At 41.4% G+C, this 17,670-nt stretch overlaps 1 protein-coding gene across 2 annotated transcripts in view; it reads right to left on the bottom strand.

The window, feature by feature from the left end:
* Nucleotides 1-17,670, bottom strand: part of PTPRN2 (protein tyrosine phosphatase receptor type N2) — a 1,102,513-nt gene that overhangs the window by 691,608 nt on the left and 393,235 nt on the right. For both annotated transcript variants that reach the window (XM_074985055.1, XM_074985056.1), the window contains one exon: nt 1,061-1,178. In XM_074985055.1, the coding sequence (XP_074841156.1) occupies nt 1,061-1,178 (118 nt within the window). The remainder of the gene's footprint in view (nt 1-1,060; nt 1,179-17,670) is intronic.

Here is a 17,670-nt window from a genome sequence, read left to right as displayed (position 1 = left end):
TTAAAAAGCATAATCAGCATGAAACATATTCTCTGGAACTGTGGCTGAAACACAAACAGCATACTTTAGCATAGTTTAACATAACTCTCATATTACTATTTTGCAACCTGGTGCACAACCTTGTCATGCAAATGCCTTTTCTCATTATCAGGTGAATAAGAAGCAGGCAGTACTATCTCCCATAAATATAAACAAACTAGTGGCTGAACAAGAAGTAGGACTGAATGGACTTACAGATTCTTAGTTTTACATTGTTTTGGTTTTGAGTGCAGTTATGTAAACTTCTACAAACATAAGGTGCACTTGCTCACCTTGATAATTTTTTTCTGATTTGTCAACACTGATTACTGTTTTTGGTTCTCTATGCCTTAAATATTGCGTCTGTTCTGGAATGGCTATGGTCTGAAGAAGTGGGTCTGTCCCACGAAAGCTCACCTAATAAATTATTTTGTTAGTCTTTAAAGTGCTATTTGACTGCTTTTTTATTTTTACACAATGGAGATTGAACTACATTACTTGTACAAAATGAAGTGAAAAAATACTATTTCTTTTGTTTCTACTGTACAGTACAAATATTTGTAATCAAAATAATATAAACCAATCACTGTACTCTTTGCATTCAGGGATGATCTAGATGGTGCTTGGTCCTGCCATGAGTGGAGGGGACTTGGCCTGATGACCTCTAGAGGTTCCTCCCAGTTTTAAGATTCTATGATTATGAATTTTCTTATTATTCTCCCTAAAGCAGCTGGTACTGGTCACTATCATGACCAGACATTGACAGAATGGGCTATTGGTCTGGGCTGACTATTCCAATTTCTCTGTTATATCAGTTTGCCACCAACATTTTCCTGTCCTACTAGTATTTCAGATACAGGGTGTCTCAGCATTTAGTCATTCTGGCCCATGTTTCTTACCAATATTTTAAAATCCTGTTGAGCCACTAGTTTCTGCTTATCCTGTGGAAGGTATTTGATGATTTGCAAGAAACTGTTTTCAAGGACATTCTGATCTGCACAATGTAAACTCACCACTATGGCACATATCATGGAAGACTTACCGTAGTGTGTCAGATCCATCAGTTAGGAATGAATCAGGGCGCCAGTGGTGGATTTTATGAATGTTTGAGAGTTCCAGGGCAATAACATGCTGCATGTAATCATCTTGCCATGTAAAACCTTTAAAAAAAAGGACACAAACATGAAAATGAAGTCCACCTATTTTAGCAACTGCCAAAGTTTTGATAAAAACCTGCTTTTATGTAAATAAAATGTTTCCTGAAATATTTTTCTCTGATTACTTCAGGAGCCAAACTGCAGGTTCCCCTCTCCTGCAGACACTTTTAATAATCAGGCTTTTTTAAGTATACTACAGAAATAGTGATCCTGTTGAAGTATTCTCCTCTAGAAAGACAGTGGGTGATGTGATGAGGTTTAGGAGGAGATTATACTTATTAGAATGTTAGTGTGGATAGTCTTTAAAGTGCTAGATACGAGCTTTACTGCATAATAAACAGTTATTTTGGGTTAGTTGTTGAGAAGAGTTATTTTAGCTCAACTAGGCCGTGTCTACACTAGCCAAAAACTTCAAAATGGCCATGCAAATGGCCATTTTGAAGTTTACTAATGAAGTGCTGAAATACATATTCAGTGCCTCATTAGCATGCGGGCGGCTGCGCCACTTCGAAATTGATGCGGCTCGCCACCGCGCGGCTCGTCCAGACGGTGCTCCTTTTCTAAAGGACCCTGGCTACTTCAAAGTCCCCTTACCATTCTAAATTGTTGGCTTTACAGGAGAAGGTTAGAGGGAAAAGGCAGTGTACTATATAAATTGTGAGGCACAGAGAAGTGAGTAAATTATCAAGGGCATAATTTTGGGAGGGTAGATAGGAGCAGCAGCCACACATACTGGGATGCTTCTTGCTCTTCTCCCCTTCCCCTGACTATCAGGGAGTAAGGGGAAAGTACATAGATTGCATGAAATACCCCTCTGGCCCTTGCCTTACCAGCCAGGAGTGAGGAAAATGCACACAAACTATGTACTTTGCCCTCTCTCCCTGACAGGAAGAAGAGCAAACAGCATCCCAGTATGGACAGCTGCTGCCCCAGCTCCCAAAAGGGTGCCTTTGTAAATCATCTGTAAGAAGTAACTTTCCATTATTTACCCTCATTCAGTTTGAAAGCTCTGTCACACTAGGGCTACGTCTACGGCCGTGTCTACACTAGCCCCAAACTTTGAAATGTCCATGCAAATGGCCATTTCGAAGTTTACTAATGAAATGCTGAAATGCATATTCAGCGCTTCATTAGCATGTGGGTGGCCGCAGCACTTCGAAATTGACGCGGCTCGCCGCCGCGCAGCTCATCCCGACGGGGCTCCTTTTCGAAAGGACCCCGCCTACTTCGAAGTCCCCTTATTCCCATCTGCTCACAGGAATAAGGGGACTTTGAAGTAGGCGGGGCACTTTCGAAAAGGAGCCCCGTCGGGACGAGCCGCACAGCGGCGAGGCGCATCAATTTCGAAGTGCCGCGGCTGCCCGCATGCTAATGAAGCACTGAATATGCATTTCAGTGCTTCATTAGTAAACTTCAAAATGGCCATTTGCGTGGCCATTTCGAAGTTTGGGGCTAGTGTAGATGTAGCCTACACTAGCCAAAAACTTTGAAATTGCCATGGAAATGGCCATTTTGAAGTTTACTAATGAAGTGCTGAAATACATATTCAGCACCTCATTAGCATGCGGGCAGCTGCGGTACTTCGAAATTGACGTGGCTCGCTGCTGCGCAGTTCGTCCAGACATGGCTCCTTTTCAAAAGGACCCCAGCTACTTCGAAGTCTCCTTATTTGAAAGAACAGGCCAGGGAGTGAATCAGGTACCATGAGGACTGCTCTTTGAAAGAAGGGTCCTGCAGAGCTTCTAAACATGTATTCTTTTGAAACCTCTTCTTTTCAAAAGAAGGTGTTCTTCCTGAAATGGGAATGGAAGAATGCTTTTGAAAGGAGCACCTCATTCTTTTGATTCACTTTTAAAAGAATGCTTTTTGTGTGCAGGCGCTCTGTGGGATCTTTCGAAAGAGCCCCCTTCTTTTGAAAAACCTTTCAAAAGAACTTGCTAGTGTAGACACAGCCATAGTTCCTTTTTCTGGTTGAGGCTGTAGGGAATTTCATAAATTCATAGAATAATAGAACAATAGAGCTGGAAGAGACCTAAAAAAGCCATCAAGTCCAGCTCCCTGCCCTAGGCAGGACCAAACCCATCAGATCAGCCCAACCAGGGCTTTGCCAAGGTGAGGCTTAAACACCTCCAGGGATGGAGACTCCACTACTTCCCCAGGTAGACCATTCCAATGCTTCACCAACCTCCTTGTGAAAAAGTTTTTCCTAATGTTCAACCTGGACCTTCCCAACCGCAACTTGAGACCATTGTTCTGTGTTCTGCCATCCATAACCACTGTGAATAGCCTCTCTCCAGCCTCTTTGCAACCTCCCTTCAGTAAGTTGAAGACTCTTACCAAGTCCCTCCTCACTCTTTTCATCTGCACACTAAACAGTTCCAATTCCCTCAACCTTTCTCCATAAGTCATATGCTCCAGCCCCCTAACTATTTTGGTTGCCCTCCACTGGACCCTCTCCAGTGTGCCCACTTCCTTCCTATAACTGGGGGCCCAGAACTGGACACAGTACTCCAGATGTGGCCTCACCAAAGCCAAATAAAGAGGAACAATCACTTCTCTGGATTTGCTGGCAATGCTTCTCTTGATGCAACCTAATATGTCATTAGCCTTCTTGGCTACAATGGCACACTGTTGACTCATGTCCAGCTTCTCATCCACTACAACTCCCAGGTCCTTTTTTGCAGAACTACTACTGAGCCAGTCGGACCCCAGCCTGTAACAATGCTTGGGATTCTTCCAGCCCAAGTGCAGGACTCTGCACTTGTCCTTATTGAACCTCATCAGATTTCTTGCAGCCCAGTCTTCTAATTTGTCTAAGTCACTCTGGACCCTATCCCTACCCTCCAGCATATCTACCTCTCCCTTTAGCTTAGTGTCATCCGCAAACTTGCTGAGGGTGCAATCCAGCCCCTCATCCAGGTCATTGATAAATATGTTGAACAGAACAGGACCCAGAACCGAACCTTGGGGCACTCCACTAGAAATCGACTGCCATCCCGACATCAAGCAGTTGATCACGACCCATCTGGGATCTCTCCTGATCTCCACAACTTTTCAAAGATAATGGCCAAGGGCTTGTCAACGACATATGCCAACTCCCTCAGAACCCTTGGATGAATTAGGTCCAGGCCCATGGATTTATGTACCCTCAGTGCATCACTTATCGCATTAGTCTGGGAGCTGCCCTTGTCCATGAAGACAGAGGCAAATAAAGCCTTAAGTACTTCAGCTTTCCCTACATCATCTGTCACTGGGTTACCTCCCACATCCAGTAGGGGCCCCACACCCTCTCCAATCACCTACTTCTTGCTAACATGCCTGTAGAAACTTTTCTTGTTATCCTTCACATTCCTCACAAGTCGCAATTCCAGTTGCGCTTTCGCCTTCCTGATAACTGCTCTACATTCTCGAGCTATACATTTATATCCCTTCCTAGACATCTGTCCAAGTTTCCACTTTTTGTAAGCTCGCTTTTTTGTGCCTAAGTTTTCCAAGGATTTCCCCAGTAAGTCAGTCTCATCTCCTGCCATATTTACTTCTCTTGCTGCGCATCGAGACGGTTTCCTTCTGCACCTTTAATTGGGCTTCCTTAAAATACTGCCAATTTTCCTGGACTCCTTTCCCCTTCATGGTAGCATCCCAGGGGATTCTGCCCATCAAGTTCCTGAAGGAGTCAAAGTCTGCTTTACTTCTATTTTTCTAAAATTAAATTCCATAGTCTAAATTTATGCAGAAAAGAAAGACTAAGCCAGTGTCCCTGAAAGCCTGAGGTTGATCTCTCCCACAGCTGTAAAAATTTGAAGCAACTCCACAGAACTTGAGCTACCCTCAGTGAATGAGCTACATTAATGGGAATCTGGAAGAAAAAGAGACCAGTCTGATTCTTCCCATATTACCACAGAGGCCCTCTCTTGATATTTTCTTTTAACTGTACAAACACACACAAATTTATATTGCAAAAGCACCCAGAGACTATTTTTATGCTAGGCACTGAACACTGACTGTACATACATGGATTTTTGCCACAAAGGACACACAATTTAAGAATTAAAAATAATTAAAATAACAATTGCTGTGCAAGATGCTATGGGTACTTGAGATTTACACTAGCATGGGCAATATCAGAATCTGACTCTCAGAAATATGAACTCAGAGTTGTGTTCATATTGGTATTGCAGTTTCATTTCTATCTTACATGATCTGCTATTCCCCTCACACTTGTTACCATGCAGCTTTTCAGAATTATTAACCATTAATCACTATTCAGAATTCATATTTTCCTTGCCTGATTTTTACATTTTGTAACTGACCAATTCTCTGCCTCTGTTATTCTCTATCTCCTAGTTTAGTAAACTAGATGACCAGGTATATATATTGGACCACATACTGAGCTGATGTAAATCAGCATAGTTTCACGGACATAAATGCAGCTATGCTTATTTGCACCACCTGAACATCAAGCCCATGGACTACATCCACGGGCTAATACAATAACAATGTTAACATTTTCAAATTTGATGATGCAGTGTTCAGTACACCCATCTATTGCCATTGTACCCCCAAACCACTTTTCATTTGGAATTTAAAGTTTGCCTATTTCTTGTATTGGTCATCTACTGTGTTGGTCTACAAAAACATTATATCTAAGCTTGAAAAGACATGCTGATATAAATTGATATAGTTTAGTCTTAAGTTAATGGAACTATGCCAATTCCCACCAGATCTGGCCCACTGAATCTGCCCATTCATACTCCTTAATTTTTCCTCTAATAACTCTGGGGATAAATTCCCAGGGCTCTGTTCAACAGTTTGAGAGTAAGTCAAATGAACCTGAGTGGACAATGTGATGAGATTTCTCCATATCAAGTCCCTTCAAAATGACAGATGACTATTATATACTGGCAGCAACCCATAAACTCAAACCTGATCCTTCTTCAGAAACATTCCTTCTCTCTACCGGCCATCCAGAAGACCAACAAACCTCAAAGTTGAAACTAGTGCTTATTATTTGATTCTATTTTTCTGTTGTTGTGTTAACTTATTTTCTACTTTTTGTCTTGTTGCAGCATATAGTGAAACGGTTTTTTTCTTTTTTCTTATTTCTTTTTCCCTCTGAACTTCTTTCAACTGCTGCTTTCTTTCGGTCAAGAAACTCTCCATTGTAGATCTAAAAGAATTTTAGCATCTTGCTATGTGTTGCAAATTGTTAATGTTTCTTTAGGTGTCAAATGTCTGCAGAATTGTGCATGACTGGTTTTCTTCCCTATTTTCGCACCAGACAGGTATACACACACACACAAACACACACACACACACACACACACACACATATTTTTCTGGGCTACCCTTCCAGAATCCCTAGAGAATCAGCACTTATTTCATCCCAGATCTTGATTTTCAGAATTCAATGACACATCCAATGATGTTCACATATGTTAATACTAGTTCATTCTCTATTGCAATTCTACTGCCTGGGCAATAAACTATAGCAAGATTCATACTGTCAAGTACCATGTTGTAGACCTATGTATACAGCTAAGGATATTTTTCCTTTACAATAAAAGAAAACCAGGACTTTTTCTAATAGCAGTTTTGCAGTACAACCTCCCTGGCAGGTTAATGGTAATAATAATTGTGCAGAAGCTACATCCACCTCTCCACAGAGATAAGGCTGTAGATAAAGCCCTGTTTTATAAAGTGGATGATATATTAGGCTTGGAATAGGCTGAAAATTAACAGGTTTATTGTGAAGCCAAGCTTTGTTAGAAATTTGTTAGAATATTTTCAAATAACAATTCATTAAAACTACCCTTGCCAGGGTCTCATTTTAGTTTTAAAATATTTTGTTATTGATCTTTGACTCTTGCCACAGAACTAAATCTCCTCGTAATTTTTTTCACCAGTTGTATTTGAAAAAAAATGCTGCTGGTTATAAAAAGGTATTTATGATTTTGTTGTCATTATTCTGAGTCCCAGTAATGTTACCCTGAATTTGAGTCTTGCTCTGGTGACTGTCAATTGGATTTTTGACCAACTGACTTTTCTGGGAGCTTGGCTTTTGAAGCTAAAATATCTCTGAACCAATTAGAAGGGAGCTTTGTTTTATTATGGACAAGGGTTAGTATCTTCATAACTAAAAGTATCATGGTGTCTGGTCTAGCACGTGCCCATGAGTACCAAACTCAAACTAGACTGTCAAGAAGTAAGACAGAGAGCCCAAACTGGATGTATTTTCCATAATTAGATTTTACCAACCCAATCACAAATGTGAGTTCCTAAAACACGATAAAATCTTATGATGGAGTCACAGACAGTTCCCTGGGGCATTCTAGTCTATACTGACATCCCAACAAGCTTGACTCTGTGATAGTTGATTGCTGTACACTAAAGACCACCAATTACTCAAGTTGCTTCGAGACCCAAGAGACCAGTCACTCATCTCATGTAAATATATAACTTACGTCACTCATGAAAATGGTTGTAGACAGCGCTATAATAAACTCACTAAAAATTTATTAACTATGAAAAATAAATAAGAGTTATTACAGTTTAAAGCAAAGAAAAATATACACAAATAAATTATTCCTTATGCACTTAAAAGGTGAGATCTGTCAACTCTGAATGTCTTTTAGGGCTAACACTGTTTGACCCTTGGCTCTGCTTTGGTTTCATAGTTCTGTCCCTATGAAAATCCAAATAGCAAAAGAGTTGGCAATTGTTCTTGTCAACTATATTTATTTCCTTCTTCCAGAGTTCAAGCTGATGGGATGAGACCTTTTGCACATAGCCTCATCATGGTGTGAGGGCACAATTAACGAAGTCTTTATATTGTCACCATCATCATCATCATCATCATCATCAACCATGGGCTGAAAACAAAAAAGCAGTCCAATGGCACTTTAAAGACAAACAAAATAATGTATTAGGTGATGAGCTTAGTTGGACAGACCCACTTGTTCAGATGATAGCCATACCAGAACAGACTCAATATTTAAGGCTCAGAGAACTAAAAATAGTAATCAAGGTTGACAAATCAAAAAAAATTATTATCAAGGTGAGCAAATCAGAGAGCAGAGGGGCAGAAGGAGGTGGGGGAAGTCAAGAATTAGATAACACAAAGTATGTAAAAGACCCCCTATAGTGAGCTAGAAAATTGTCATCCCGGTTGTTGAATTTGAATATAAAAGAGAGTTCAGCTGCCTCTCTTTCCAAACTGTTGTGAAAAATTCCTTTTCTGTAAAACACAGACTTTCAGGTCATTAACAGACTGGCCCACTCCATTAAAGTGCTGGCTGACAGGTTTGTGAATCAGGAGTGTTTTTATGTCTGGTTTATGCCCATTAATTCTTTGTCTAAGAGAGTTTGAAGTCTGTCCAATATACAAAGCATGTGGGCATTGTTGGCACATGATGACATATATGACGTTAGTTGAGGAACATGGGAATGTGCCTGTGATTCTGTGAATAACCTGGTTAGGTCCAGTGATGGTATCTCCAGAATAGATATGTGGACAAAGATGGCAATGGGCCTTGTTGCAAGGAAAAAGTTCCAGGGTTGCTATTGCTGTGGTACAGACAGTGGCTGTTGGTGAGAATCCTCATAAGGTTTAAAGGTTGTCTGTAGGAGAGAACAGGCCTGTCACTTAGGGCCTTCTGGAGTGCGGCATCATGATTAAGGATAGGTTATAGGTCTTTACTAATGCGTTGCAGTGGTTTGAGTTGGGAGCTGTAGGTAATGACCAGTGGTGTTCTGTTATTGGCTTTTTTGGGCCTATCTTGGAGTAACTGGTCTCAGGTATTCATCTGGCCCTGTTGATTTGTTTTTTTATTTCTCTTGGTGGGTAATTCAGGTTAATGAATATTTGGTAGAGATCTTGTAGTTTTCGGTCTCTGTCAGTAGGTTGAGAGCAAATGTGATTGTACCTAAGGGCTTGACTATAAACAGAGTATCTAGTTGTGTGTGCAGGATGGAAGATAGAAGCATGTAGGTAAGTATAATGATCAGAGGGTTTCCAGTACAGTGTGGTATTGATCAGGCCATCCTTTATTTGCACTGTAGTGTCCAGGAAATGTCTCTCTCGTGTAGAGCAGTTGAGGCATAAGTTGATGGTGGGGTCCAGATTGTTAAAGTCTCTGTGGAATTCTTCTAGAGTCTCCATACCATGGGTCCAAATCATAAAGATGTCATCGATGTATTGTAAGTAAAGGAGGGGTAATAGGGGAGAAGAGCTAAGAAATCATTGTTCCAGGTCAGCCATATGGGGCCATGCGGGTGCCCATAGCAGTTCCACTAATCTGGAGGTATAAATTGTCCCCAGATCAGAAATAATTGTGGGTGAGAACAAAGTTGTAGAGCTCCGACATCACATTGGCTGTGGTGACATCAGGGATGGTATTCCTGATAGCTTGTAATCCATCTTCATGTGGAATATTAGCGTACAGAGCCTCTACATCCATGGTGGCAAAGATGGTGTTGTCAGGAACTTTTCCGATGTTTTGTAGTTTCCTCAGGAAGTCAGTGGTATCCTGGAGATAGCTGGGAGTGTTGGTGGCATGGGTTTGAGGAGCAAGTGCACATAACTGGATAGCCTGGTGGTACGGGTGCCAATACCCGACATGATAAGGCGTCCGGGGTTTCCAGATTTGTGGATTTTGGGAAGTAAATAGAATAATCCAGGTTGGGGCTCAGATGGTGTGTCTGAGTGAATAAAGTCCCGAGTAGCAGCAGGGAGTTCCTTAAGTAGTTGTAATTTCTTTTGGAATTCCAAAGTGGGATCAGAGGAGATAGGTCTGTAAAATTTAGTGGTGGAGAGTTGTCTGGCTGCCTTCTGTTCCGAATCTGATTTATTCATGATGACAACAGCACCCCCTTTGTCAGCTGGTTGGATTATAATGTCTGGGTTATTTTTGAGACTCTGGACAGAATAGCATTCAGCATAGTTGAGACTGTGTCTCATTTGGTATTGTTTGCATATAACGTCAGTCTGAGCACAGTTGTGGAAGCATTGTACATAGAAATCCAGACTTTCACTACAACCATCGGGGAGTCCACATAGAGTTCTTCTTCTTTTGGTGTTGGTAGTGGGTGTCAAGAGAGTCTGTTGGTGTCTGATATCTCTCTCACTATTTCTTTCCATCTTTCCCTATCCATTGTGGAGTGGATTAGTTTCTGTAGACTAGCTCTTCAGAAACGTACTATATCACCTACCCCATTCTCTGTGGGATCTGCCTCTCCTATTTGAACTGTCCATTATGCTAAATACCAGTGTCTTGATTTTTCATTTGTCGTTCATTCTGCAAACGTGCTCGAATAGCTGTAACTTGCATTGTATAACCGTCTGCAATAGGTTCTCTTCTGGTTGTATCTTCCTCTATAATTCCTCATTGCTGACCTTCTACATCCATCCTATTCTCAGAAACTTTCTATAACAACTCTCGAGCATCAATATTCTTCTCTTTGAATCTTTCGTTATCACCCGTATCTCACAACCATACAACATGCTGCTGAAAACACACATTTTCAAGATGCTGAGCTTCATTCCTAAGCAAATTGCTTTGCTTTTCCAGTTCTTGTCCATTGCCTTCAAGCTCGCTCTTGCTTTCACTATTCTAGTCACTATTCCCTTCTTACAGTCTAGATCTTAAGTTATGTTGCTCCCAGAGATGTGAACTTCTTTGTATTCTCTTGTTCAATCCCATCGACACTGATCTTCCTTCCTATTTCCCTATCTACAAATAACATTGTTTTTGTTTTGTTGATGTTCATAATCAGTCCATACCACTTCCCTTCCTCTTTTAGCACCTGTACCATTTTCACTAGCTTCTCCTCATATTCTTAACTCATAACCATTTCATCCACAAACCTCAAATTGTTAATTCTTATCCTGTGCACAGATATCCCTTCAACCTCTTCCTTGATCTTGTCCATCGCTCTCTCTAGATATGTGAAGATACTTGGCAATATCGGATCTTTTGTCTCGTACCTCTACTCATTCTAAACCAACTTCCCAACTCTCCACACATTCTCACCATTGTTGCTCCAAAATATCTGTTAGCCTATAAGGTGCCACAGGACTTCTTGTTGTTCTCAAATATACAGACTAACACAGCTACCTCTGTGATACTTGCCTCCACATTGTCACTGATATCCTTCAACAACTGTATCAGTCTGCCATCCACACTGTATGACTCTAGCACCGTCCAAGTCACTTTCTGATGTTTACTGTCCAATGCCTTCTGAAAATCGATGAAGTAAGTGTAGATGTTCTTGTTCTTTCATTGAGATTTCTCTGCTATCAATTTTAGTGCCAATATCTGCTGTCTGGTACTTCTATCTTTCCTGAACCCTACTTGCTTATCCACTAGATATTCTTCTATTTGCAATCTTAGTCTCTCCATCAGTATCATCATCAGCACCTTGCCCAGATGACTTGTTAGGGCAATTGTGCTGTAGTTCTTGCACTCCAATGCACTTTCTTTCTACTAGCATGGATCTTGTAAATTCCTTAGGTGCCTTCCCTTCTGTCCATGTTCCACGATTCCCTATTTTGCTTTGATAGCCCTTCTTGTTGAATGGGGGACAGTACTTCTCTGGGTTCAAGCTGTCAGATCAAAATTTTTTTTTTGTTTACAGTGATAGAGCAAAAAATACTAGCTTATAGCATGTAAGAAGTCTATTGTGAGATTATCACATGCAGTAACTCACAAGCATATTATTATATCAATATCTGTCTTAACCATACCAACAATACACAGGTGAAACACACTGATTTTCAGCACTGAATTTGTAGGTGCCTGGCTGAGGCTTAAAGAACATCTGAGTTCACAGAAAAAGGAGTTTGGAAGTTCCTTGTCCTTGGGAATTGTAACAGAACCTGTGGCATAGTATGGTTGTCCAGAAATGCATTGCTGCTTAGATAAGTAGAGAATTATGTACTCTCTACTTTTGTATTCAACTAAGTGTATTCAACTCCAGTTCCAACTTTCTTGTACTTTTAAATGCCTGTGGGCACAACTCTTCCTTCAGAGTATACAGTGCATGATGAATCTTTTCTCTGAAATACCTCTCTCTTTATGTGTATTGAACTCCAACTGATGTCCATGTAAGTCAATTTCCACATGTTAAAATGGGCCTTTAGATTTGCTTGAAAAGTTTATACCCAGGGATGCAAAACAGATTTCTCTGAAAATGCACGTTCATATTTGTAAGTGCAAAATCCTCTTAGGCATCTTATTTTGAATGTGAGTCCTAAAGGCTTATATACAAATATTTTTTATCAATGTTATGTGCTTGACAGTAGCAGCACTCTGACTAAAAGACTGTGCAATAAGTTTTCAATGCAGAACATGGAGTAAACTGGCATTCTTGAAAAAAAATGTTAAGGAACACTGTGCACCCACACACCATTCTCTACCTAAGTCTACGCCAGTACATATCAAACTTGAGAATCAGCAGTTAAACAACTGCTTTTTAAAACAAGGCAGAAGCAGACTGCAATAGGTACATATAGGCTATATTTGTATCTTTGTGTCCCCCATCACTTGGTTATCACTTTTCTTCTTAGGCTTGGTCTACACTAGGCAAGTAAGTCGACTGCAGATACCAAATTCTAGCTATGGCAATTGCATAGCTAGGATTGACTTATCTGCAATTGACTTACCTGACCCTCCTCACTGAGGAAGGTGTATGGGAGAGTTTCTCTTGACAACCTCATTACGCCTTGCAATATTGAGGAGTATAGGGTTTTATGCCCACCCCAATAGGTCAATTTTGCAGATCCCTATCATGTGCATGAAATTAAACCCCAGAAGGATCAAGCAGGTCAATCTTCTGGATAATGTAGACAGGGCCTTAGCCTGTAAATTAACCCAGAAGAGGACTTTTTGTTGTAGATGTTGTACAGTGCCTTACAGTGGGTCCACTATTCAGTCTGGCACCCGTCTGTGCTACATTAAAAATAGTAATAACTCCAATACCAAAACAATAGCAAATGTAGAAACAAGGGATGGTCTCTTTAATAATCTGGGAAAGCTCACAATGGCCAAAAGCCAGAAACTTCCCAGGGAAGAATCCAGGCCAAGAGGATATATGTGATGAAAATATAAACCTCATATGGCTCAAACTGCTCCAGTAAAAATAAAGTCATAAATAAAGTAGCCCATGTACTGCATATAGCTCAGTTTGAACTCACCCCTTTCACAGAGAGTGTTCAGGCCTAAAGTGCCACTTACTATTTCCAGCTTTAGTACTTTCAACTACGTTATTTCCATTCTCTCGTGCAGGTAATAAGAGCCAGCTTTTCACCTTGCTACAATTCTACCAGAACAGGACACACTATACTGTACTACAGTGATCTTTGCTTTTTCACTTAGGAACTCCTGGTGTGTTTCCAGCTCCTGTAGTTGCCTATTTGAAGTCCATTCTTCACACCTTGACTCAGCTTGTCTAGTAGCCATTAAGCAGCAATGCATCTCTCTTTTAGATTACTCCTCTGATGTTGATTTATTGATTATTACTAATACTTTGTCAAGTACAATCCCTGAGGTCTCTGACTAACCACTTGCTTTGTATCTTCTTTACTGTCTGTCACTAGCGACTGTTTCTTCCAATGGAGTAGAGATTGTTGCTACTTTTTATTTGTGATGGGTTCCCCCCAGGCTGCCTCTTGGAACTGGGGTACCATTGAGGCCTCTGGCCCACCAGCCTGGGCTCCTTCTCTCTGTACTTCCATGACAAGCTGCAAACACCTCCAGCCTACACTTTCATGAACATTCATACAGCTAGAGAGATACTCAGCTGGAGTTACATGCAGGATGTCTAACCAGGACCCTAGGGCAGTACCATTCTGCTCGGTTCAAATCTGGCCAAAACATGGTTTTAGTACCCAGTCAACCTCTCCCTCAATATGAAGAGGACAATGCACACTTCTGTAGAGATTTTACCCAAGTACTCTACTCAAAGCTCATTGCTTTATATTGAAATAAAATCAAGATTAGCAACTACAAAGTGATTTTAAGCAGGGCTGTCAAGAGATTAAAAACATTTCTGCACATTAATTACAATTAAATACATCAGACCACCAGACCTCAGCGGAAACTTAACCACAAGGGGTACTTCTCTATGGCCGTGTATACACCAGCCCCCCCCCACCTCCACTTCCAGAAGGGGCACGATAATGAGCAGAGCAGCAGATGCAAATGAGGCACAGATTAAAATATCTCACAAACGTTTGCGGAAGCAGGGCCTATCAGAAGGGGGATTTTCTTTGGAAGGACCCCAGTTTCCTTCCAAAGGAGCCCCATCTACACAGCAGCTTTTGCTTCCGAAGGGAATCTTCCGGAAGCAAGATGTCATGGAAATATGTAAATAAGGCATGAGATATTTTAACCCATACTCATTTGCATTTTTGCTCCACTTATTACCATGCCCGTTCCCGAAAGGGGGGCCAGTGTAGACACGGCCTATGATGTTGCAGGCATTGGTGGATCACAAAGGTAATTTCACTGATATCAGTGTGGGGAGGTCAGGAAATGAATCTTTAGGAATTCTCATCTGTTTAGAAGGCTCCAGAATGGTACTTTCTTCCCAGACCAGAAAATTAACATTGAGGGTATGGAAATGCCCAGAGTGGTTTTGTGTGACCCTGCTTACCCCTTGTTCCCTTGGCTCATGAAGCCTACACAGGCACCCTGGACTCCAAAATGGAGCTCTTTAACTACAAGCTGAGCAGGTGCAGAATGGTGGTAAAATGTGCCTTTGGCCATTTAAAGGCCAGGTTTAGGTGCCTTCTGACTCACTTAGACCTAAATGAAGTAAACACTACCATGGTCATGATTCATAACACGTGAGGCAAAGGGGGAAAGTTTCAAGCCTGTCTGGGAGGCAAAGGCAGATGCCTTGTCAAGAAATTATCAGCAGCTGACCCCAAGGGGAAACAGAAAAGCCCAGAAAGATGCACTGAAAATCAGAAATGCCTTGAAAACTATGTTTGTGAATACATGTGAAGGGTGTTAACTGGCAATCCCTCACCCCGACTATGCTGTTTACTTGCCCTTTATGAAACTCCCATAAATCACAAGACATCCATCACCCACCCACCCAACCCCAAAGCATGCTAACCAATAAATGAAACTCTTTTTCAAAATATATTTTATTTAGGGGGTACTAATGGAAGAGTGGTGAGGTATAGGGGAAAAAAGGGATAATAAGGTCATGGTTAGTCAAAGTTTAGCCTTCTGGTGGGTGTTCATGTTTTGGGGCTAGGAAGCTGGACTCTCTGTGGGCTTCCTCTCCTCATTCTGGGTCCCCAACAAGAGGAGGGTGCTGAATGTGTGGAGGGATGAGGTATGGAAAAGCGGGGTGGGGGGAATCAGTGGATGGAGGATATGCAGCCAGGAGCAGGGGACTTTGCTGACTGGGTTGAGGAAGATCTAAACTGATAGTGTGTGGAGTGACTGGGGGATGCAGAACCAGGAGCAAGGAACAGTTCAATTGAAGGTTGACTGGGTTGCAAGAGGTCTAAAATGATGGTTCCTGGATTGGCTGGGGGATACTATGCCTCTAAAAGTGGAAGGTAATGTGTACTGGTAGGGGGCCATATAATGGGGCATTTGGTGGGGAAGGAGCGTGCATGGATCACTGACTCTATCAGTGAGATTATTAATTCTGTCTACCTGCTCACAATGGATCTGTCTGATTGTGATTTCTCTATCATCAAATTCAGTAACTCTTCCTGCCTGCCCATAAAGGACATTAAAATTACTGGGGTGCCCATGTGAACCAGGAGAGGGTCTGATCACTTGCTGGCCCTGAAGCGGGGTGGAGGAGGCTTCTGCCTGCACAATTGCACATGTACCCTGGATTTTAAAGTGGCTGCACACCAGGAGATGCATGAGTTTCCTCTGCACTGGGTAGGATGCCAGGCAAAAAACCATTAGTGCATTAATGACTCATGGAACTTTCCATGCATTACAGGTGGCCAAATGAGACATCAGCCTGATTACACTAAGGAAAAATGATAAGGAAAGATTGCTCATTCTGTCCCACTATTGTGTTCAAAATTGTGCAAGAATGCTCTGTGGTGCCATAATTCTAGATCACTTACTGGTGGCTTGGTGTGGTAAGGTGTCCTACCACAGATATAGGAATAAGTGAGGTCTCCCCAAAAAGCTTGTGATGAAAATCCACAAGTGCCTGTCAAAGAGCTTCTCCATCCCCAAGAATATCAACAAGCTGTTCTAATAGAAAGGAGCATAGAGCCTCCATAACATGATTGCAACATACTCTTATCAGTAGAAAAAAAAGCCTACTTACCAGAAGTGCTCTCTCCGGGATCCAAGTTAGTTTCTGAAACTGCCCCCTGAGTTAAGAAGATGGGATCTACTGGCTCCAGCTCAATAAAAAGCTCCTGGCTTTCAGGACCTAATCCTACTTCTGGATCACCTGGAGAGTGGTGGGGGCTGGGCAATGACTAGAAAGGACACCTCCAGGGACATTGTGGGACAGCTTCAGGGGCTAATGAAGTTGAATTTAACTTTGGTTAATCAACACTGTTTTAGCTCAACATTGGAAATTTGATTTTTTCAGTAACTTAACTGGGAAGTCAGCAGTACAGAAGTCAGCATTACAGCTGCTTAGAATCAATTTATTGAGCACTGGGGTACAGATGCAGATTTTTGTAACATCTATTATAGAGCCTTAAAATTGACTTTATTTCCCTAGTGCAGACCAGGCCTGTTTCTACACCCTGATAATAGCAACTAACATACAATAAGGCTATATCCACACTAGAAGCATCTATCCACAGAAGTTACTGTTGGAAAAGATGTTCAGACAAAAGTAAGGTGAAAAATCCTGTCTACACATAAAATTGATTGATTCTTTGATCTGCTCTGTCAACAAAAGGGCTCCCTTTAGTGTCTACACAGCTTTTTGCTGACTGTTTCTGTCTACAAAACACTTTGTGTGTGTAGACGTTCTGCAAGTGTTGTCAACAAAACTTTTGAGTGTTTGATGATCAAAAAACTAGGCAAATACAATTTAGATGAGGCTACTATAAGGTGTGTGCATAACTGGCTGGATAACCATATCCAGAGAGTAGTTCTTAATGGTTCTCAATCCTGCTGGAAAAGTATAAAAAGTGGGGTTCAGCAGGGGTCTGTGTTAGGACCGGTTCTGTTCAATGTCTTCATCAATGATTTAGATATTGGCATAGAAAGTAGGCTTATTAAGTTTGCAGATGATACCAAGTTGGGAGGGGTTGCGACTACTTTGGAGGATAGGGTCATAATTCAAAATGATCTCGATAAATTGGAGAAATGGTCTGAGGTAAACAGGATGAAGTTTAATAAGGACAAATGCAAAGTGCTCCACTTAGGAAGGAACAATCAGTTTCATACGTGCAGAATTGGGAGAGACTGTCTAGGAATGACTACAGCAGAAAGGGATCTAGGGATTATAGTGGACCACAAGCTAAATATGAGTCAACAGTGTGATG

Source organism: Carettochelys insculpta, chromosome 2 (assembly GCF_033958435.1).
Source record: "Carettochelys insculpta isolate YL-2023 chromosome 2, ASM3395843v1, whole genome shotgun sequence".
NCBI classification, from domain to species: Eukaryota; Metazoa; Chordata; order Testudines; family Carettochelyidae; genus Carettochelys; species Carettochelys insculpta.
The sequence above is the reverse complement of the archived record's forward strand: the minus strand, read 5'-3'. Positions and strand labels throughout refer to the sequence as shown.